Genomic DNA, 21,209 nt, shown 5'->3' on the forward strand with positions numbered 1-21,209 from the left:
AAATACAAATTCTGATAACTCAATAAATTATCAAATCCAAAAGAATAAAGTAGTTGATAATAAAATAAAAAGAAATGAAAAAAAATAGTTATTTTTTGTAAGTTCAAAATTAAATAAATATTTTTAAAATATGGCGATCAAAATAAAATAATTCTAAAAAAGTTGAGAAATTTAACCCAACTTCGTACAGATGTGAAACAAAAATAACAAATTTATACTATGGAGCGTGACTTACACGCTCCCTATGGTGCACGGTGGGTGGAACGATTCAAAAACCAAAACCAAGAAAAAGAGAAGAACAAAACACTGAACTAAAAAAACTGCAATTTCTACCACCCTTATAACCGCCCATAAGCTTAAAACGCTGTCGTTTCCAAAGCAGGCAACATTGACCCTAATTAAAAATTGAAATAAAAATAAAACTTCTAATTTCTTTTATTTTACCTTAGTTTAAATTTTTATGTTCTATGATTTAGAATAATTAGACTTGATTTTTTGAATAAACTAAACGTAATTTTAGGGTGTACATCCAACTCGACAACTCGGACCAACTCAACCCAACCCAAATTAACCCAAATTACAGATAAACTAAATGTAATTTTAGGATATACACCCAACCCGACAACTCGGACCAACCCAACCCAACCCAAATTATAGGGGTTAGGTTGGGTTAGATTAATATTTTGGGTTGAATTAGGTTATTGTTCCTGAACCCGAATTGACTTGGTTCCGTTTCAAGTTCATAGAACAACGACCTTGGATTGACCCCAACCAAACAAAAAGCACGTAGAGGTGCTTGAGTCATCAACCTAATCAAAATTTCGAGTTGGTCTAAAAAAATTTCAAACCGAACCCAATCCAGTGTACACCCCAACCGAGTGTGGCACTTGTCAATAAGAAAACTTCCTACAATGTTATTCTTACGTTAATGACAAGAAAATAACAACACCTAGGGCGCCCAATACTTTTGCACTATGGTTATATATTTCAATACGGGATTTGCCTGGTCTATGATTAACAAATGACAAAGTACACTAAAAAGCATTCCGTTAAAAGCTATTAAGCAAGGCAGCCCCTACGAACATTCCCAGTACTCGGAAATTGCTGCACAAAGGGCGCAGTATCCATTATACTACCAAATAAACCCTGCTAAAGAACACAAGAATCTGCACCTTTCTCTAACCAAATACCTGGCATACGTAAACATGGAGCACAGGGTGTTAAGATTTCATCAGCTCCTGGACTTACAAAAGCTGGGTCCATCAGCTTTCCACCATCGGTTCCGGACCAGATGGCTCGGGCCGAGATTTGTTGGATTGTCTCACTGAGTTGAAGAGGATGTCCTTGATGACCTAAGTAGGAAAAAGTACAAAAGCTGCGGTTAGGAAATAATGTACAGCTTTGAGATGTTCTTCTGCAAAATGAACGTGGCGATTAAGAACAGCGAGTAGCTCAAGTCACCTGTGACATCAAACCGTGAACCTGCTCCACCGTTATCTTTGCACTGTCACGCGTGATCTTAGCAAGTTGGGAGTCTTCCTGCAATTGGAGGATGAAATTACAAATAATAATGCTTGTAAATTTGAACAACATTTGGGTTTCAAAATGATAAATTGTGTAGAGCAAGTATAACACTTAGAGAGGGAGTGTTTGTGTATTGCCATTAAAGATAAACTAAATTCATTCATTAGGAAGCAATTAAAGCTCTATCATGACTTGGATACGCACCTAGACAGACGCCCATCAATAATTAAGATCCATGATCATAAACCGATAGGTTCCACTTTATATAATAAATCGACAATGTGCAAAATCATGTAAAATAAAAGGCAACTAGGTATGCAGAGACATCAAGTAACAAATTTAAAGAAATACGATCTCTTTATTTTAAATATTTTATGAGAGCTAAATACAAAAGGAGAGAATTTCTGTTAACCACATAAAAGAAGAACATATCAAAGTGAAATTGACACTGCCAAAACAAGACACATGGATATGCTTGCATCACCAAGAAAAACTTTGTTAATCGAAATCTTTGTATCAGACCTAAAAAGAAACAAAACAACAATTTCCTCTCTTGGTGGCTTATTTTGTTTGGTTCCAGTTTTTTTTTCATTTCCTATTCGTGGCCTCCTTTTTTATATTTTCGTTCTTCATGGAGGCTGGTTTCTAGAATGTGTGCGTGCGTGTGTAAAGAATAGAATTGATTCTTGCAACAGTTAGGATATCAATTGGTTATGCCTACGTGGCCAACCTCAACCTAGTATAACTGGTTAAGGTGACAATAGAAATAGCCCAGCAGTGATGAGTGCATCTATCTAAGGGAATAATATCTAAAAAGTGAAATGAAACGTTAAGAGATCCAATATGGACACTTTACTTATGCCGTGTCCAACAACTTTACTTATGATCAGAAACAAGGTAAAAGGAAGGTTAGAGAGCTTCCTATATCTCCCAATCCTCAAAAAGAATACCCAAAATGAAGCAAGAAGATGCCCTACTCAGCATGACGGAAAGCTAAATAACCAACCTCTCCAGCCCAATCTAACTACCAGAAAACCATGGACCCACTATACGTACATGCTTTTTTTCTTACACGCTCACCCTTTCCTTCCCTTCCTACCACAAACTTTTACAATCGGGGGCCTATCAAATTGTTCATCTCCCCACCCTCAGTGTGAGATCCCATAGCGATTGGAGAGAGGAACGAGTGCCAACGAGGACACTAAGCCCTGAAGGAGGGTGAATTGTGAGATCCCACATCGTTTGGGGAGGAGAACAAAATACTCTTTATAAGGGTGTGGAAACCTCTCCCTAGCAGACACATTTTAAAAACCTTGAGGGAAAGCCCAAAAGAACAATATCTACTAGCGATGGGCTTGAGCTGTTACACTCAGTTTTTGTAAGATGTGGTTTATAGCCTACAAGATTAGGTAAAAAATATGTATAGTTTATCTGCAGTACAAATTATTTAATAACAGATCATCTTTTATAACTTTAACAATTAATGTATATGAGAGCTGTGTATGCTCGAACAAATATATATAAGAATAAAGAATAAGAGGAATGACACGAAAAAGTACCTCCTTCTTCCTCTGAGCAGGAGCTATTAATGGCCCAAAGCGGGAGTGAGCTAACTGGTTCTCCACCTGCTCAAGTTTTTCAGCTGCAAAGCACAAAAGAAACCACTACAAAGAATCATATAAAACCCAGATCACACCTGATGATTTAAGTCGGAATAGTAAACAGAATGCATAGTAATGAAGACAAGAATACCTAAATCTGATATTTGCCCAGCAACATAATCTCCATTGCCCAAGAGAGGAGAAGAAGACAAAGTATTAACCCAGTACTTGTTCCAAAGCAAATCCAAGAGATGGCAGTCGAGTGAAGATTTGAAATAAGTGATATCAAGCGCATAATACTGCAATAACATGTAGAAATTAAGAAAAGTGTGTACAACGGCAAATAAACAACAGAAATCTAAGAAGATCAAGTGATGAAACCTGTTTACAGTGCACACCGAAGTCTTCTATCTTATTCAATGGGATGGTTTGATACTCAGAAACAGGCTCATCTGGTGGCTTATATCCTTCAGGGTAGGTCCTGAAAGCCCCAATCTCAACTTTTCCAGCCGAAACAGTTCTGGTTGGATCAATTACAACAGCCAGAAATGGCTCCTGAAATGTCTGGTTTAAAATTTGCGTGGAAACATCAATGCCCGAAAGCCAGCATCCATAACCTGGATGAGAGTGGTACCATCCTACAACGTTTTCCAACCTGCCCGCCTAAATCATAAGATAGTCTTTAAGATAATCGTAATGCATAACTCACGAAACTTGTATAGGTTTAACAGATCGACAGCATCACTCAACTACTACATATGTTGGAAATTTATCGTTTATGAAAAAACTCGATAAATTCAAAACCCGGGAGCACTGGATCTATGATATGATCTTTAACAAACATAGGTATAAACGAAAAAATACACTCGACTACAGTATACTCCTCCAATACAGCCCTCGACGGTACCAAATAAACCAAAATTCCATACGTAACGGACGTTTGTATATGAATCTTGTCGAACCAAAACATAGAAATATATTTTCACCTAATAGGAAAGAGAACGATCAGAAATGAAAAATTCAAAGAGAATATAAGAAACACCTGTTTATTCGTCTGAGAATAATCGACCATATACTCGTACGCATCAGCCTGAGCATTAACCCTAGTCTCAGTACCTTCGACCGGCAAAGCAAAGGCATCCATGACTATAATAGCGTCACCATCAGTCTTTCCCTGCATAAGTCCCATGACCTCTATAGTTCCACCGGAGCGTGCATGGACCACCATTTTAAGAAGCGCGAGGGCAGAGATCTTCACACGCTTGAAATAATGAGGATCATTTTCCCACGGCTTTTCCTGCTGGAACTTGGCCTGTGCCGCCTCATCATAGTAGAATATCGCATCGGAGGAAGAATCTGAAGCTTTGGAGGTGGTCGGAGGAGTATCAACGTTGATGATATTGTTCTCAAGCTCCCAAGTTTTCTGAGCAATTTGTGAGGATGACGGAAACGGCTCCATTCGTCTCGAATTGGAAAACGAACAAGAAGAACAAAATTTCTCCCAATTTTCTTCTGAATTCAGATTCTTCGATAATTTTCAGGATCCTGCGAAGGAAATCGGGGTTTCATCAATGGCAGTGTTGAAGGAGAAGCAAGTGGAGAATCCCCAATCTATAGTATCAACAGAAAATTGGATTCTTTCTTCGCACCACAAAAAACAAAGAACTTAAATGGAAATGGCCCATAAGATTTGGGCTCAACCCAGATAGTTATTGGGCCGATAATAGGCCGGCCCATCTTTAGCCTCTAATAAGCCCATATTAAAAAAGCCCAATACATACATACATACATAATTTATGTAATTTCATATTATTTATTTTTGTCTCTATATTTTTTATATATTTTAGTTCCGATAATTTCAAAATATTTATTTTAATTATATATTTAAAAAAGTGATCGATTCTCCCGATAAAGTAATGATAAAGCAGGGTCGACTAGCCGACCATACCTTAGAAGATTTTGACTCATGAGATGTCTTTTTTGAGTCGTGTCGAGCAAACAGTCGAGCTCGAGACTTGGTTGACTTTGGGCTCGAGTCACTCTTACTTCAAGCATTTTCTTTCCGATGTTCTCTCGGCTTTTGGCATAGGTCAAAATCACTCTTTTAACGTCACACCTTAAAAAAAAAATTAATTTTTATTCATAATTTTCAAAATTAATAAATTAAGCTCTATAATTAAAAAAAAAATATGTTTCATTAAATATAAAACAGAGACAAATAACTGAATAAAAAATATTTTTTTAATTTCAGAAAATATTCAGACGTCAGATTTTATTTAATAATAAATGTTATGATGGTGTGACTTTATTCTCCGATTATTATTATTTTTTTAAATAATTTGAGTCCACAAGAAAATGAAAAAAATAAAAAATAAAATAATGAAAATTTGTCTCTCAAATAATATTATTTATTAAATAATAAATATAGTTATAAAAAATTATAAAAAGGAGCATACCTCCCCTCCCCCACCGTTCTGACCACTCTCTCTCCCCCTTTTTCCAGGCTCAAGTTGCAGATACTCTCTTCTCTTGCGTGAAAAATCTCGGCCTCTATTTTTTCAGGTCTCGTCTCCATCTGGATTTTCCATTTTTCTGGAAATTTCGCTCTCTTTTGAGGTGATTTCGATTGGATTTCTGTTGCCTTGCTTTATCTGAACTTCCTGTTCTTTGATTCTTTGTTTTTGTGTTTTTGCTTGGCGAGTTGGATGTGTTTGTTTCTTTGACTTCGTTGCTAGATTTCTTGTACTGATCGTCGGATAATCATTTTGCTTTGAAGTATTGAGTTCTCGAATCAATTGTTTTGTTGGTGATTGTTCTTAAAGTAATCGCATTGAACAACTCTTTTTTGGACGGGGTTTTTGTTTTTTAAGTTGTTGTTTCTGGGCCATGGGCTGGATTTTCTGGAGTTTTTATTTCATTATCAGTGGTTTTTGCTCGGATTTTTGTTTGCTAAAGAACTGGACTGAATGGAACAGATGGAAATTTGGAACCTGATTTTCGGTTGGGTCTTTACTCTTAAGAGTTCATTTCCGATTAATTTGGAAGTGAATTCTAGGGAATATTAACGATCACGTTTCTTCGGAAATCAAAGTAGAAACTCGTGTTGCTATCTGTAAGAATTTTGGAAAGTTTGGTCACTTTGGAGTCTTTGTCCAGAGCGTGTAGAATAAACTAATGGTTGCATTGTAGTATCTCACTCATTGATTATTACCTAATTCATGTTCTGTTGTTATTTTCAGATGTGCAGCCAATTATTGTAGTTAAAGGATTGGCCTTCTAAATGCATTTGGTGTATTATTTGGTCATCTCACAGTAGCATTTTGAGCCGGATTGATCAATGATTAGATTCTTTGATTAATATCTTAATTCTACTGAGGTGTTCATAGTTCCTTCTGGTTTATCCGGTTTTTATATGAAAGTAGGTTCAACTTCCCATCTCTTTCATGGATAGTAATCAGTTTGCTTCTAATTGGGATGACGTGATTTGTTCGATATGCTTGGAGTTTCCTCATAATGCTGTACTTCTGCAATGTTCATCGTATGACAAAGGATGCCGCCCCTTTGTGTGTGACACGGACCATTTACACTCGAATTGTCTTGATCGTTTTAGAAATGCACATAACACGACTCCCCCATCAACATCTGATGTAGTTCCTCCTATCGACTTGGAGCCAGTGGCACCAGAAGATAATTGCAAATTATGTTGTCCTTTGTGTAGAGGGGATGTTAGTGGATGGAAGGTGGTCGATGAGGTCCGTGTACATTTGGATGAGAAGAAGCGTTATTGTGAGGAAGAACAATGTAGATTTTTGGGTACTTATTTGGAATTACAACAACATGCTCAGCTGGAGCATCCTCATGCTTGTCCTTCGAAGATTGATCCTGCTAGGCTACTTGACTGGGAAAATTTTCAGCAATCCTCTGAAATCATTGATGTCTTAAGTACCATTCACTCAGAAGTTCCTCATGGCGTGGTGTTTGGTGACTACATGATTGAATATGGAGACGATGAAAGTGGTGATGAGTTTGAGGATTTTCCTGGGGATGAAGGCAATTGGTGGACCTCTTGTATCTTGTATCAAGTATTTGATAATTTTAGGAACTCAAGGAACCGAAGGAGGTCAAGAATTGGCGATACAAGAAGGGGAAGTCGACGTTCAAGTAACGACTTATCAAATTCAGATGACAGTTCGGTGGCCTCAGTTGAATTTGCAGAATACGGGGTAGAAGAAATTGATGACGAACTTGCAAGTACAAATGTGACTTCGAGCGGTAGCTCCAACCATAGGAGGTGAGAATTCTTTCCCCTTCAAATCCTGAGTGAGCTCTATTCAAGCATTTACGTTTAACTCGTTATTTGTCGGGATTCATGGAACTTCTTAACATGTTTTGGCTGAAATCGACCTTAATAATTAAAACAAAAATGAACCATTATAACATTTATGAATTAGATAAGACTTCTTTTTGTTGCATCTAGTTCTTAGCTCTACAAGTTGAGCAGTTCAGCTTAGATGTCACAATACTGATTTGTTTGAGTTTATTGTTCTAACTTGATTCATTCATCTTCCTCACCAATCCCTAGTTCCCGAAGACGTCGCTCCCGCTTTTACGACAACTAGCCACTAGGTATGCACTTTCCCATGATCTGCACTGTTTCTAATACTCAACGGGACATCTTTAAGCATGGTCTACTTTCTTCTCCTTCCGACTCACAAATATTTTTCCTCGTGTTTCTTTTGATTTTATGGCAGCTTCGGAAATGAGGCGGAGTTAAGGAAATAGAGGAACCTCTTAGATGTAGGAAGTACTCAAATTCCTGTTAAATTATGTTATGTTTAAACATTTAGTTCTTAGATTGTGTTGCCTTCTTTATTTCTTCTAGTTTTGTTTGGTTTCTTTTATGGGGTTGTTCTAAGATGTGTTCTGCTCACTCATTACATTGTAAAAAAGGATTGAAAGGCGCCAAGCTGATGATAACTGATGCTTTAGTGTACAGCTGACCTAAGTTTTGTTCCCATGTTTCATTTAGAACTTTGCAAGTCTTGCAATCTCACTTATGGTTGTGGACGTGCTGCCTGGCGTTGAGCTAGTGCTTCGTACGACGTTCTCAAATGTCGTGCTCTTGCATTCCTACTGTTGTCGAATCCTAGTTTGTTTTGCTTTATTTCTCAACTTCATTCTATGATGATTGATTTATGTTTAGCTTTGAAAAGTTCTAACTGCAGATGGTGGGCTCAGGTCAGTGTCATAGGATATGCTTACCCTTTTAGCACAAGTCAACTTCTAGATAAGTACTTTCGAACTAGAACGGATGCAGTTGATGCTAGTTAGGTGGCCTCGGGTCGAGAAAAATTCATACCTCGTTTGATAACGATGTCATTGTTTGTTTTCAAATATTCATTTTTGAAATTTATGTTAGTTTTCTCTCCATTTTTTATTAATTTTTAGTCTTAAGTTTCAAAAACAATGCTGAAAAACACCCATTGGTAGAAATGTAGGTTGTTCCATTCAATTTTTAACAAGAACAACTCAGGTAAATTACTTGAAAACGACACTTCCATCATTTTGTGATGAGCTCTTGTGCTGTCGGCTGTAAATACTAAAAAATATAATTGCCTCTCGCAAAAAGCCAACCGACACAATCATTTCTATCACTTAAATGATGTATGGAAGAAGTTTGTAATATCATAATATTAAAAATAAAGAAGGTATTAGATGCTAAATTGACAGTCTGGAAAGTGTTTATAACCTACGTTTACCGCCCGCAGATATTGTTGTCCGTTATATATCGCTGTTAGCCTCACAATTTTAAAACGCCTTTACTAAGGAGAGGATTGTTAGGAATGTTTCGGTTCCGTCAACCGATGTGGAATTTCACAATCCACCTCCTCTAGGGGACTCAACATCCTTATTTGCACACATGACTTTGATACCATTCGTAACCGCTTAAGTCCACCTCTAATAAATATTCTCCGTTTTGACCGGTTATGTATCGCCTGTTATATATTGTCATCAGCCTCACGGTTCTAAAACATGTCTAGTAGGGAGTCTCACGATTCTAAAACATGTCTAGTAGGGAGAGTTTCCACACCTTTATAGTGAATGTTTCGTTCCCACCAATATATGATATCTCATGTGTATTAACTTAACACAAAATTCAATGACTACTGCAAGATCAATTGTCATGGCATTTCAGTTTCTGAGCAAAAATACTTTTCCTTCCTTAAAAAAAGGGCAAATTTTGGTTCCCGACAGAAGAATCCCATTTTCTACTCAAAACAGTTGTCTATACATATATGTGTATATATGGTATGCCTATAAAGATAAACTACCTCCCTGTAATTTACAAATGCTCTTGTTCAATGATTTTAATGTAAAATGGCAGAAAGCTACATGTTAAGTACTAGCTTCCTGAATGAATTAAAGTTGTATTTCTATATGTGGCTAAACAGTGCTATCTTTTATCTGTCAGATAGAACGGATTCGGTCCAAGCAAGCATGAGATCCCGGACTACGGTTGGAAAATCTGTGAAGGCAGCCCCGGTCGTGGGGAGAGAACATTAGGTTCGATTTCGACCATGTAGAAGTTAAATGTCTAAATGTGAAAAGTTGGAATGATTAGTGATCGTAAAGGTCTACCTTGGGCTACTTCCAAAGCCATTGATGGTACGTCGATCTGATCTTCAAGTAATCGGTAGACATCTACGAGCTAATGAAGAAAACATGGCATTTTAGTATATCCTAAACCAGTAGAATCAAATCAATAAGGGAACAAAAGGAGATGACTGACCTCTTGAACATGAAGCTGCGAATCTTCAGTCAAAGCAAGAAGCAGCTGTCGGCGGATTCCTGCGTCGAGGAGGAATAGGCGAGCCCCATCTTTGATTGTATCTTTGAGGTCAAGTTTCTTCTCAACTTTTCCTGAGCCTTGCCTGGAAAAGGTTGTCAAAGAAGAAACAAGTCAATGGTATTATAAAGCCGGAAAGAACATAAACTAGAGCTGGCTGTGTAATGTTACAGACAGGTCGTTCTTCTGCAATGCTGGGTTGCTGCTCATCTTAACGACGTTCTCTTTAGCGAGCACTATAAGATTTTCGAGACGCTTCCATTGAAACATTCCATCTTTAAATAAAACCTAAAGAGCAAGATAAAAAATTGACATATTAAGGAACTTCTGCTGTAGCTGATAGCTCCATCGTAAGAAACAGAAGGAAATCAGTTTCAAAGAACTATTTTAACACAAAAATGCCTAATCATACTTTAGATAGCAGGAGTATTGATCAAACCTGAATGAGGCGTTCGCGTAAGGCCGGGTTTGGATCTGTCAAAAGACGCTTTGCGATATATGGATATGCAACCTGTTGCAGACATGAAGATGGAGATCAGATCCTTAACAAGAGAAGGGAACATATAAGGGTAAGGCAATGCCAGCAAAGGTTTCGCTTAAGGTTCTATTATTGCTTTCAATATAATATAACCGTTCTCTTATAGAAACAACAGATTAGAATTAGTGAAATGGGAAAGGAACAAATTCTCCTATGTCTAAGCCCCCAGGGGTTTATAGAAAGACAAAGTGACTATCTCGATCAGTAGCTCGAGTACTCGAGTATTTTGATAAAGGCCCCCAAACAAGAGACAGATTCAATTCCATCAATCGATCAAGAGTCTTTCAACGTACTTTATTTTCTATTTTTATTTTTTTAATAAGAGATAATTTCATTGATGATTGAAATTTACAAAAAGAATGTAATATCCATTGTGTTTAGAACAGACCCTCCCAATTTGGAACGAGAGAGGTATAATTATAGGAAGTAAAAATATTAGACAGTGTACACCAAAATATAGTAGTAAACAACCTTGTCGAAAAGTTTTGTATAATTCTGTGTCCTTTCTGTAAATATTCTCCGAAAGAAATTTCTTTCTTTCCACAAAAGAAAGTCATGATGACCAAGATTTCTAAAGAAGAACATCAAGCATTTCACAAAAGATCTAGTGCATTGTTGACCAAGCAACCAATGAAATTAATTGCTCCACCCCCCTCCAAAAAGAGGGAGGAAAAGGCGTTTAATTCACTTGTTGGAACTATTTTAGACGTTATACTCATGAATCCTAGCTTTATCAGAATGCTTTTTCATAGGTTGGTTGTGTCAGGCCTCAAAGAACTAACTCAGGAAAACCATAAATTTCTCGACCAAAATACACCTTCGTTGAATAAGAAATGTGCACCGGAAGTAGAACTTATAAAATATGTCAAATATAACCTCACCTCAAGAAACTTGAAGTTGGGCTTGAGAGTAAAACAAATTCCCTCTTGAGTCAGTAGAGATCGGATAACAAGAGAGAATCTCTCAGGTATTCGGATAGGATAATTATAGACCAATTGATTGAACTTTCCTGGAACACGTGAAACAGATATCTTAGCAATTCTATGTTATGACTCTTCTGTTGAACTTAGAAGTGTTATACTGAAACAAAACTCCACAGATCATATATAGACTAGGGAAGTTTACCAGTGACACTTCGAAAATTAAAATCAGATAACCCTTTCCCAGCAGAATTTTGCCAAATAGCTTCTAATGCCGGAATGATAGGAGCAACATCTGTTCCAGGGGCCAGAAACCCGAGCCTAGTGAAGTCATTTGCCATTTCAGCATAATCCTCATTTACAGCATGCACGACCGCATCGATCAAGATCTGTTTATTCAGCTGAAGTATAGAAATAACAATACCACAAAACAAAAAACAAAATGAGAGAGGGAAAAAACTAACATTTTTCATTTAATTTTCCATTAAAGATGAAAACTTACCTGACTGAGCACAGCAACATTTCCAAAATCGACATATGCAATACGTCCATCACGCATTGCAAAAATATTTCCAGGATGGGGATCACCATGAAATAACCCAAATTCTAGCAATTGCCTCAATGCTGCACTAACTCCAACAGTTAGGAATCCATCAACATCAATGCCAGCATTCTTAATAGCCTGGTTTGAATGAGTAAATTGTTAATACTTCAAGTACCCAAAAGAATTCATATACCAAAAAAAGAAACCATATGAACAATCAAACCTGTGGGTCAGTGCAGCGGATACCATCAATCCATTCCATCACCAAAACTCGTGAACCAGAAAGTTGTTTGTAAACACGAGGAATTTTTACAGTAGGATCATTTTTGAAGTTTTCAAGAAAATCCTCAAGGTTACGGGCTTCCTGCATTAGAGAAGCAAAACTAGCATAAGAATTCAACAGCTCCAAAACTAGTCTGCTAGTGTACAATTCAGATGCATACCAAAGTATAATCAAGCTCCTCCAGTAGCTTCTCACCAAATTCATCAACTATGAGCTCAGCATTACACCCAAGTTTTTGTAGACTGATGCCATTTAAAAAAGAAGCAAGCGTTCGGAAGAGAAAAAGATCCTGGTATATTATTGGCTCGATCTTAGGCCTTTGGACCTGCAGAAAAATTATAAAACAATACTGGGGGTAAGTTTTTTTAAACGTGAATGGAAACTTTAAAATGTATGACCTTTCAGAAATATGAGGAAAATAATAATGTTAATTACATAAAATTCATACAAACCTTGATAGCAACATCCTCACCGGAGTCTCGTAGAGTAGCGCGGTAGACTTGACCCAAACTTGCAGCTGCTATTGTCCGTGACGAAATTTTGCTAAAAACAGCTTCAAGGGGGCGACCCAGTTCCTCTTCTATGATATTGAACGCAACCTACACAATGCCAAACCACATGAGATTACCAGAAAAATACAATATCATGTATAAAGATGCCTCAGATTTACTAACTGCTAATAACAACATTCTACCTCGTTAGGAAAAGGAGGAACATCGTCTTGAAGAATGCAAAGTTCATTCATATAATCTTCTCTAATAATATCAGGTCTGTTGGCAAGGACCTGTCAAAATGGAAGAAAGATCGAGACAACCCCGAGATGTTGAAATGGCATGTCTTTTCTAGAACACATATTCGAGCTGATTATGGTAAACGTCACGATTTAGAAAAAAGTAAGAAAAACCCTGATCAAGCTGCAAAAGGAGCTTAGAAATCCGTGAATATTGACTATGAATTCAGTAGACAAAAATCAGGGTATCCTGGGCACTTTCTTGAATTAATGGGAATCAAAAGATCTAAATGGAGGGAGCAGATAGATGAACTACAATAAAAAAACAGATTTAGACTTCATTCAGAAAAACCATTTATGGTGATTAGAAACAGAAACCAAAGGAATGCAAACAATTTAAAAGCAGCATACCTGCCCAGCTTTAATGAACGAAGGTCCCAAATTACACAAGAGATTTCTAAGCTGCTGAGCACGAAATGGAACGACCTCTTCATCCCTTCCGACAAAGCAGTCATACATCAATGTAGACCAGTAAAATCCGAGACTCCAAACTATCTCCACACCACGAGAAATGAGAGATAAGACTGCTCCTCTGGATTCCAATACCTTGTTTCTCACCTACATACAAGATTCAAAGGATTATGCAAGACAATCTTGTCCGAGTTCTATTATTGAGCGCCATCATATATTGAACTAACAAGCTTAACCAATTCTTAATGGATTTCAGCCTAGCAGTATTCATGCTCATAAGTTTAGAAGTTTTGCAAATTGTTATCATCATAAAACACCACGAAATTTGTAGAGAGATAATAACAATGGCGAAAATTAACATCAGTCAAGCAGTAAAGAATAAGATCCTGAAACCGTATTAGCTAGCAGCAGAATTCACAAGAAAGACACGAATACGCAAAAATGGTGTACACATTCAGTTTCTTACAAAGTACTGTTAAGAAATTCGTACTGTCTCGGGAGAATACTTGCGAAATGGTATACAAACACCGCGCTCAATATCCAGCAACTCCAAGGCAGTACTAGATTTCGGCACTTGCCAGTTCTTACTCTCACCAGAACCACCACTGCTTCCACTCGCCGCAGCTCTACTACCGGAGACTTCAGCAGCAAAATTCGAAATCCTAATCACAGAAACCTTCTGCTTCCTTCCCCGCACAAGCGTACTCCTACCTTTCAAGGTGCGTTGTTTAGCAGAAAACGAAACGGCATGCGTGCAATTCGCAAGAACAAAATCCATAACCAAAAAACGAAAAATCAAAACCCTAAAATCTAGAGAATGAGAAGAAAAACGGAATCACTGAGCTCGACGCCGGAGAGGAAAAACGATCAATCAACTCCAAAAATCAGTTAAAGCCGACGATTCATCTTCGAGATTCGTGCAATTTGATGTGAGCAATCGGGAGCCTCACCACAAGAGCTTGATAATTGATCCCCTCCACAGAAATTCTCCAGCCATTGATAGCTGAGTCGAAGCTTACGTGTACGGTACTATTACTTTTTGTTTTGGATTAAGTTCAGAGAATTTGCGGCTGAGGTGGCCTTTGAGCTGTCATGGTAGTTTGTGGTCGTGGCTTTGAGAGGTCCACAGCCCCATCAAAATTTTATATATATATATATAATATTTTTAACCATTTTATTACATTATATTATTTAATTTAATTTTAGATAATTAAGTTAAAATAAATGGTAATAAAATGAGTACTTGCTTACTTATTTAATATACATTTAATTCTTGTAATTACTTTTTAATTGATAACTAATTTTTGTTAGTTTATTTCCATTAAGTCAAATTATTAAAATAATTTTAACTAATTAAATTTAATATTTCAACTTTTCAAAGAATATAGATATTTTATTAGATTAAAAAAAAGGGTATTTTTGTAATTTTGTCTCTTAGAAATCTCTATTTTAATTAAAAGTAAGTTATATAAAATTTGGAGATTGGGAAGAAAATAAGCGTTATATGAGACAAATAAGTGGAGGGTAAAGACATTTACGCTGGTTTTTATTTTTATTGAATTTATGAAATTACCATTTTGCCCTTAATCTGTAATTTCCCCTTCTTTCTCCTCCACACACAAATAGCAAATAGCGTCACAATCATACTCTTTTAGTAGCGGGATAGTGATAGTGATTGCGCGACACTTGTTTTAATTCAACAAACAAGTATTGTAGATGTCAATTGTATTAAAACATGTATGCAATTGAGTGTACAAGATTCTGTCATAATAGGTTTGATGACTACTGAATCTCCTACCGTGGTAAATTATAATGCAGTTTTCCTCTCCGACATAAAAAAGACAAAACGTGCGGTCACATAAGCGACATTATTATGTACAAACATGCCCAGCATACATGACTATTCACTCGTCACTGAAACCTAACAACAGCAACGACGAGTATCGATTACGACATTGATCCATTCCTTCATATAGAACGAGTACCAAAAGAAAGTTTTCTATTAACTAAATTTAACATTTATTAACAATAATAATATAATTAGAAGATGTTTAATTTAAAATAGAACGTAATTACTTAAATAAAAGTATTAAAAAAAAATAAAATTTAGCGTGTGAAAAAAAAAAATATATATATATATATATATATTACGTGGAATAAGGCAGAGCTTGTTTTTCTTGTGGGTTGGGAGTCATATGCACGTGCTGCAGCAAACAAAAAAGTTATCCAATCATATTTTGACAAGTGACAGCAACGTAGTTTGCTTGTCACGTGAAAACCCCGTTTGGGGACCTCACATATGTCAACATTATTATTCCCATCGCATGACCTATTATATATATGATTGAATAATTATTCTATTTATACTGCCGCCTTTCTCTCTCCCGGGTTTCCTTTTTTCGTTAGATAATTAATTACACATTTGTCGGGTCTACTAAAATTCCATCTCTCGACACTTGATAACTTAAGAAGGACACTTCTCGAAAGCTAGAATTTATACTTCTAAAATTCGATAAATTATTTAAGAGTTGTTCGGTTGAAGGTTTTGTTTATAATAAATGGTTAAAAGAAAATATGTACAAAAAAAAAAAAATTAAATAGTCTGTATTTAGATAAATATTATTATAATTTCATATAAATATTCAAATTATTAAAATAATTTTAGCTAATTTCCTTTGTTTTGGCCACAATTTATATATATATAATATATATATATATATATTTCTTTTTCATATTCAAACCTAAAAAACATATCGTTATTTTATTCATATATATGATACAAATGCATCAATGCTATGAACTTATTACGATAATACAAAGCACCCATTTCTTACAAGATGATAAAAATACCCGACAAATACTTGAAATAACGAAAAACCCCACAAAGCTTTCAACCTCACACATCTCGAACGTGGAAGAGATTAGGGTTTTTAATGACTATGTCGTACATATGAACGGAGTTAAACTTGGCATAGTCTTTGGGTAGAGAAATAAGGTCAATAGACGAGCGTTTATGAAACTGAAACAGCTCTGGATCACCTCCATAGTACCTCTCCCATCCCAGCGATGTGAGGATTTCCTGTAGCAAGGAGTAGGACGACACAGCCTGGCCTGTCGGCAAGTATATCAGTACCTTTCGTCTCGAGTTCCCAAGCCTTCCATCAGAATCAGCTTGAGGATTTTCGATCAGTCGAATTACACCGTTCTTGAAAACCCAAACCCCCGACATGTTTGTTGCTTAGTTGTGATGTTTGGTGGAGAAGTTGAAGGTTTATATGTACATATATATAGTGTTGGAGTTGTGGGTCCTAATGGGTTTAAATATGAGGGTACATGGATTCCCTAGAGGGAGGTATTTTAGGGTACAACAGCCACACGTGTGGTTTGGTTCGGTTTCTAGGAAGAATCTCCACACGTTCTTACATGCTTTACTTTTCTATATATATAGTGAAGATTCTTTGTAAACTATAGACTCTACACTACTTTAGAAATATAGCTTCTTTCTTTTATTATCATTTTATAAAGTCATGAAGCTGCACCCACTTACATTCACGAGCTAGCCACGTGAAGGGGTCGGTTTATTTGGAGATATGCTCGAGAATCACTTCAAGAAAATGTTAGATACAGATTATCTTGTTAATCGAATATCTTAACGCAAAAACACTTGTTTGAGATTCGAATCATTCCATAAATAAGATCGATCATGTCAAACTTGAATGATTCTAAACTACGGTAAAGAAACTTAGGTATTGACTAAAGAAAAGCAAAATGTTTTTTTTAATCTTCTATTAGGAATTCCAACGACGGTAACTTTCATATTTTATGACCATAATTATTATTATGTGTACTTTAGGATCATAATTAGTCACTATGTAAATGTAATTTTACAATAATTAATAAAATATCATAGCTCTAAATTATCATCCACCCAAAATTTGTAACTATCTAGAAGTAAATGAAGTCTGATTCTTCTTTAATGTGACATGAATTGCAACATCTTGTGATAATTTGAACAAACATACATTTTCGTTGAGGTTTATATCACATGATTGATGTCTTGGTTCATATCATGGTATTTCCATGAACACGAGTTCGTACAAGATAAACCGTTTGAGTCTCCATTTACATAACCACGTGTTAATGAAGTAAAAAGAAAAAGTAACGGTTGTGAATAGGTTACGAACGGTAGACCATAAATTTGTTCTATTTCGACATGTACCCTCGTAAGCTCTTATAGTTGTACACCTATGATCTTCCTCTAACTTTGGTTGTGCTCTCAACAATCCTTTCCTCGAGCAAAGAACCACCAAATTTCATCTCAAATAGAGGCAACTATCTGTTTTTACTCTCGAGTGTATCACTTTTAACGTGGTCAGCTCCTCTTCACTAGGACTATGTCATTAAGACACGCTAATGTCAACTATTGACCATCTATATATTTTCAACAATGGTATGATATTATCCGCTTTCGACAAACCTTCATGTTTTTAGTTTGAGTGTCAATTCGAAAGTCTCGTACTACTAATCTTAGCCAATACGAGAGTTATTTTCATCCCGAACAATCAATATTTAGATATAAAAGTGAACTCGAGCTTCTACTTTATCCAATAGGACCATTGAATATACTCTCTTTTACAGCTTCTCTACACTCAATATATTGAGGGTAGAGCTGAAACGTTCACCCATCTGCCATCACGTGGGCTATATGGTCCTCTACCTACGACAACTCTGTGTGTGCGCGCCGGCATGTCAATTCTACCATTTTGCATGCCTTAAATCTGCTTGGATCATATTTCCATACATAGCAACTCATATTTATAAAGGCGTTCAGACGACTTTATTTTTGTATGTACTTTATTCGTTCTTGTCGATATGAATATTGGTCAAGTGTGATACTCGAGTAAAAGGGTTGTACGTGAATGTTCGAGATTATATCCTAATAAGAGTGATTCTGAAAATATGATGGTTAAGAAGTGTATACGATAATTGATAGGTACTGCTTATATCAATATGGAGAACTTTCCTTTTTGGTAGCTTTATAGCTTGGTGTAATCGTACGTTGAGTGATCTCTTAAGAATTTTTCAAAAAAACATACGAGTAAGAAAAAAAACATGTTGAATGAGCTCGTGTTTGGTCTTTGGGACATTTTTCACTCTTGGAATCACTTCAAAACAACTAGGTAATGTGAGATCCTACATCGGTTGGAGAGGAGAACGATGCATTCTTTAGAAGGGTGTGGAAACCTCTTTCTAACCGACGCGTTTTAAAACCATGAGATTTATAACAATATGTTAACGAGACAAAGCATGCAATATCTGCTAGCAGTGGGCTTGGACTGTTACAAATGGTATCAGAGCCAGACACAGAGAGAGGTGTGCCAGCGAGGACATTAGGGGTTGGAGAGGAGAATGAAACATTTCTTATATGGGTGTGAAAATCTCTTCCTAACAGACGTATTTTAAAATTGTGAGGTTGAATACCCAGACAATTTATATTGAAATGACTCGTATTGCTATGTGGGGATAGTTTTCACTCTTTGAATCGATTTAGAACAAATAGATAACGTAATCATGTCGTAGAAGAATACCCAAGTGTCAAATTCGAATTCTAAACCTGGGTCTGAATCTTGAACATAGAGCGTTACATTAACCGCTAAGAACGGCTTCTAAATCAGCTTTTTCTTCGAACGAAAGTAAGAAAAGATGCTATGGTGGTCCTGATATGGTCGGATAGGCTCAAAAGGGTGTCCCCTACAAGGGCTATAGTCCAGAAAAAAGAGCATTGTATGCATGCCTTTAACCATCCAACCTCCAAGCTAAGAACCCTTTATGTTTTTTCTGGTTCCTATGATGTACAAATTTCATTATAATATATATATATATATATATATATATATTCGGTTTAAAAAATACCCTTAAATTTGTCTTAAAAGTTTTGAAAATACTCTTATGATTGATTTTTGGATGAAAACATATAATATTTTATTTCAAAAATACTTTATCGATTTAACTTTTGAAAATACATTTATTTTTAAAAAAATTATTATTGTTGTTATCTATGCCTTATAGATTATCTTTCTTAGATACCGACGATATTAGTGCTAGTTTTAAAAATTCTTAAGTATTTTTAAATCTAGTATTTTAACTTTTTTTTAAATAAAAAAAAAATTAAACCTAGTTATGAAGTTTTTGAAAAAAAAAAAAAAAAGATTATTAAAGAGGGTTAATGATTTTTTAAATAATTTTGAAAGTTTGAATAATAAAACTTTAAAAAATTAATTTTTTTTTTAAGTTTTTTTAATAAAAAAAAGTTGAAAGATATTAATAAACTTTTAAAGTTGAATTTTTTAAACCATTTTGAAAGTTTATTTTTAAAATTATTTTAAAAGTTTAAAGGTATTTTTGAAGAAATTAAAAAAAAATTAATAATATTAATGAAAATTTCATTTTTTAAATAATTTTGGAAAATTCAAAACATATTTTTTTAAATCTTTCAAATTTTTAAAGGTATTTTTATATTTTAAAATTTTAATGAGAGTTTTAAGAATAGTTTCAAACAAATTTTAATTGTCTTCACAAATAATAAATAAATAAATAAATAAAAATTAATGACGAAAATTCAGAAAGTTTATGCACCAAGTGGGGGAGACCCTTCCCTTTATAGTGCTATCACTATATCCTTTATTTCTTAATACTTATCGTTCTCGATGTTGATAGCGATGAGCTTTAACTGTGTATTATTATATCTGATAATGTTTTAAATCTTTTCTTATGATAATAATATATATCGTTATTTTAGGGTTTCTAAAAGTTGGTAAAGATTTTACCACATGTCACAAGGATTGACAAGGATAACGATTGTGAGACATTTGTTCTAATTTAACGAACAAGTTAGTCGTTACGAATGAACGAATATTGGACTTTGCGGATAATTTCGATATAGTCTTTAGCCTTAACTCACGTTTTGGAAGTAAGTATTGTAGATGTCAATTGGGTTGAAACCGGTGGGTAAGAGAGGTTACAACACTTGGTAGGGTGGAGGAGAGGAAATAATGTCGTTGTAACAGTCTAAGTCTACTGTTAGCCGATATTGTTCTCTTTCGCTTTCTCTTTTGAGCTTTCTTTCAAGGTTTTTTAAAACGCGTATGTTACGAAGAGTTTTTCAGGCCTTTATTTAGACTGTTTTGTTCCCCTCTTCAACGGTGGAATCTCACAATCCATCCCTATTTGGAACCTAGTGTCCTCGTTGGCGCTCGTTCCTTTCTCCCATCGATGTGGGATCTCATAATCATGGAAGAGGTTTGTCAACAAAACCTTGGCGGGAGATTGTCAGCTCTCTCGATGAAAAAATATATATTTTTATTGACGTTTTGAAGTTGTTTGAATTAATTTAGACACGTATTAGGATAGACGAATAGTTTTCTTCCCTTATCTCAAGTTATATTACGAGGAACTATTACGTTTTCAAAAGGAGCTAGCATGTTTTTTAAGTCGTCGAAAAAAAAAGGTTGCTTTTCTCGACGATATTGTAGTGCTAACATAGAATGGAATCTTGTGAGTTACTTTCTGAAATTTTAAGGTTAATAAAAGAAAAGGTCCGATGATAAATCCTTAATTTTTTCGAATGAATTGAATATATTAAATTGAACTAATTGCATTGGACCAATAATTTATAAATTCCTTCTAATTTTTTATAACACGATAAAATTAAAAAATATGAAATAATATAATCAATAATTATTTAAGAATTT

The 21,209-nt window shown here is 35.4% G+C and overlaps 4 protein-coding genes across 6 annotated transcripts; 1 reads left to right on the forward strand and 3 right to left on the reverse strand.

Moving 5' to 3' along the window:
* Nucleotides 1-965: 965 nt before the first annotated feature.
* Nucleotides 966-4,756, reverse strand: LOC111805417 (COP9 signalosome complex subunit 5a). Its single transcript, XM_023690510.2, has 6 exons — nt 4,168-4,756; nt 3,507-3,788; nt 3,277-3,424; nt 3,084-3,166; nt 1,462-1,539; nt 966-1,352 (listed from the first exon to the last, which is right to left on the reverse strand). Exons 1-6 carry the CDS (start codon nt 4,582-4,584, stop codon nt 1,263-1,265), a joined length of 1,098 nt encoding a protein of 365 aa, XP_023546278.1. The 5' UTR covers nt 4,585-4,756; the 3' UTR covers nt 966-1,262.
* Nucleotides 4,757-5,562: 806 nt separating this feature from the next.
* LOC111805420 (uncharacterized) lies at nt 5,563-8,149 on the forward strand. 2 transcript variants are annotated; one of them, XM_023690513.2, is made up of 4 exons: nt 5,563-5,687; nt 6,365-7,416; nt 7,708-7,751; nt 7,877-8,149. In XM_023690513.2, exons 2-3 carry the CDS (start codon nt 6,569-6,571, stop codon nt 7,742-7,744), a joined length of 885 nt encoding a protein of 294 aa, XP_023546281.2. In that variant the 5' UTR covers nt 5,563-5,687; nt 6,365-6,568; the 3' UTR covers nt 7,745-7,751; nt 7,877-8,149. The 2 variants fall into 2 exon arrangements, with proteins under 2 accessions (XP_023546281.2, XP_023546280.2); XM_023690512.2 differs by having other exon boundaries at nt 5,585-5,741.
* Nucleotides 8,150-9,364: 1,215 nt separating this feature from the next.
* On the reverse strand, nt 9,365-14,511 carry ACDO1 (Protein kinase superfamily protein). Of its 2 annotated transcripts, none has more exons than XM_023690519.2 (14): nt 13,949-14,511; nt 13,399-13,605; nt 12,952-13,041; nt 12,710-12,856; nt 12,418-12,582; nt 12,198-12,338; nt 11,933-12,112; nt 11,636-11,831; nt 11,392-11,519; nt 10,412-10,483; nt 10,148-10,260; nt 9,916-10,057; nt 9,765-9,834; nt 9,365-9,651 (listed from the first exon to the last, which is right to left on the reverse strand). In XM_023690519.2, exons 1-14 carry the CDS (start codon nt 14,234-14,236, stop codon nt 9,587-9,589), a joined length of 2,004 nt encoding a protein of 667 aa, XP_023546287.2. In that variant the 5' UTR covers nt 14,237-14,511; the 3' UTR covers nt 9,365-9,586. The 2 variants fall into 2 exon arrangements, with proteins under 2 accessions (XP_023546287.2, XP_023546288.2); XM_023690520.2 differs by having other exon boundaries at nt 13,925-14,085.
* Nucleotides 14,512-16,192: 1,681 nt separating this feature from the next.
* LOC111805423 (flowering-promoting factor 1-like) lies at nt 16,193-16,697 on the reverse strand. Its single transcript, XM_023690521.2, has one exon. The coding sequence runs from the start codon at nt 16,685-16,687 to the stop codon at nt 16,355-16,357; it is 333 nt and encodes a 110-aa protein (XP_023546289.1). The 5' UTR covers nt 16,688-16,697; the 3' UTR covers nt 16,193-16,354.
* Nucleotides 16,698-21,209: the final 4,512 nt, after the last annotated feature.

Source organism: Cucurbita pepo, chromosome 11 (assembly GCF_057944985.1).
Source record: "Cucurbita pepo subsp. pepo isolate OVF chromosome 11, ASM5794498v1, whole genome shotgun sequence".
NCBI classification, from domain to species: Eukaryota; Viridiplantae; Streptophyta; class Magnoliopsida; order Cucurbitales; family Cucurbitaceae; genus Cucurbita; species Cucurbita pepo.

What these genes read in the sequence shown, in the direction of transcription:
- LOC111805417 (XM_023690510.2), bottom strand. Translation starts at nt 4,584, where the DNA reads ATGGAGCCGTTTCCGTCATCCTCACAAATTGCTCAGAAAACTTGGGAG. An exon ending in ATTCTCAGACGAATAAACAG is followed by an intron (nt 3,789 to 4,167) that starts GTGTTTCTTATA and finishes CTTATGATTTAG; the next exon opens with GCGGGCAGGTTGGAAAACGT. An exon ending in TTCACGGTTTGATGTCACAG is followed by an intron (nt 1,353 to 1,461) that starts GTGACTTGAGCT and finishes TTTCCTACTTAG; the next exon opens with GTCATCAAGGACATCCTCTT.
- ACDO1 (XM_023690519.2), bottom strand. Translation starts at nt 14,236, where the DNA reads ATGGATTTTGTTCTTGCGAATTGCACGCATGCCGTTTCGTTTTCTGCT. An exon ending in GCAAGTATTCTCCCGAGACA is followed by an intron (nt 13,606 to 13,948) that starts GTACGAATTTCT and finishes TCTTGTATGTAG; the next exon opens with GTGAGAAACAAGGTATTGGA. An exon ending in CGTTCATTAAAGCTGGGCAG is followed by an intron (nt 13,042 to 13,398) that starts GTATGCTGCTTT and finishes CCATTTTGACAG; the next exon opens with GTCCTTGCCAACAGACCTGA.
- LOC111805420 (XM_023690513.2), top strand. Translation starts at nt 6,569, where the DNA reads ATGGATAGTAATCAGTTTGCTTCTAATTGGGATGACGTGATTTGTTCG. An exon ending in GGTAGCTCCAACCATAGGAG is followed by an intron (nt 7,417 to 7,707) that starts GTGAGAATTCTT and finishes ACCAATCCCTAG; the next exon opens with TTCCCGAAGACGTCGCTCCC.
- LOC111805423 (XM_023690521.2), bottom strand. Translation starts at nt 16,687, where the DNA reads ATGTCGGGGGTTTGGGTTTTCAAGAACGGTGTAATTCGACTGATCGAA.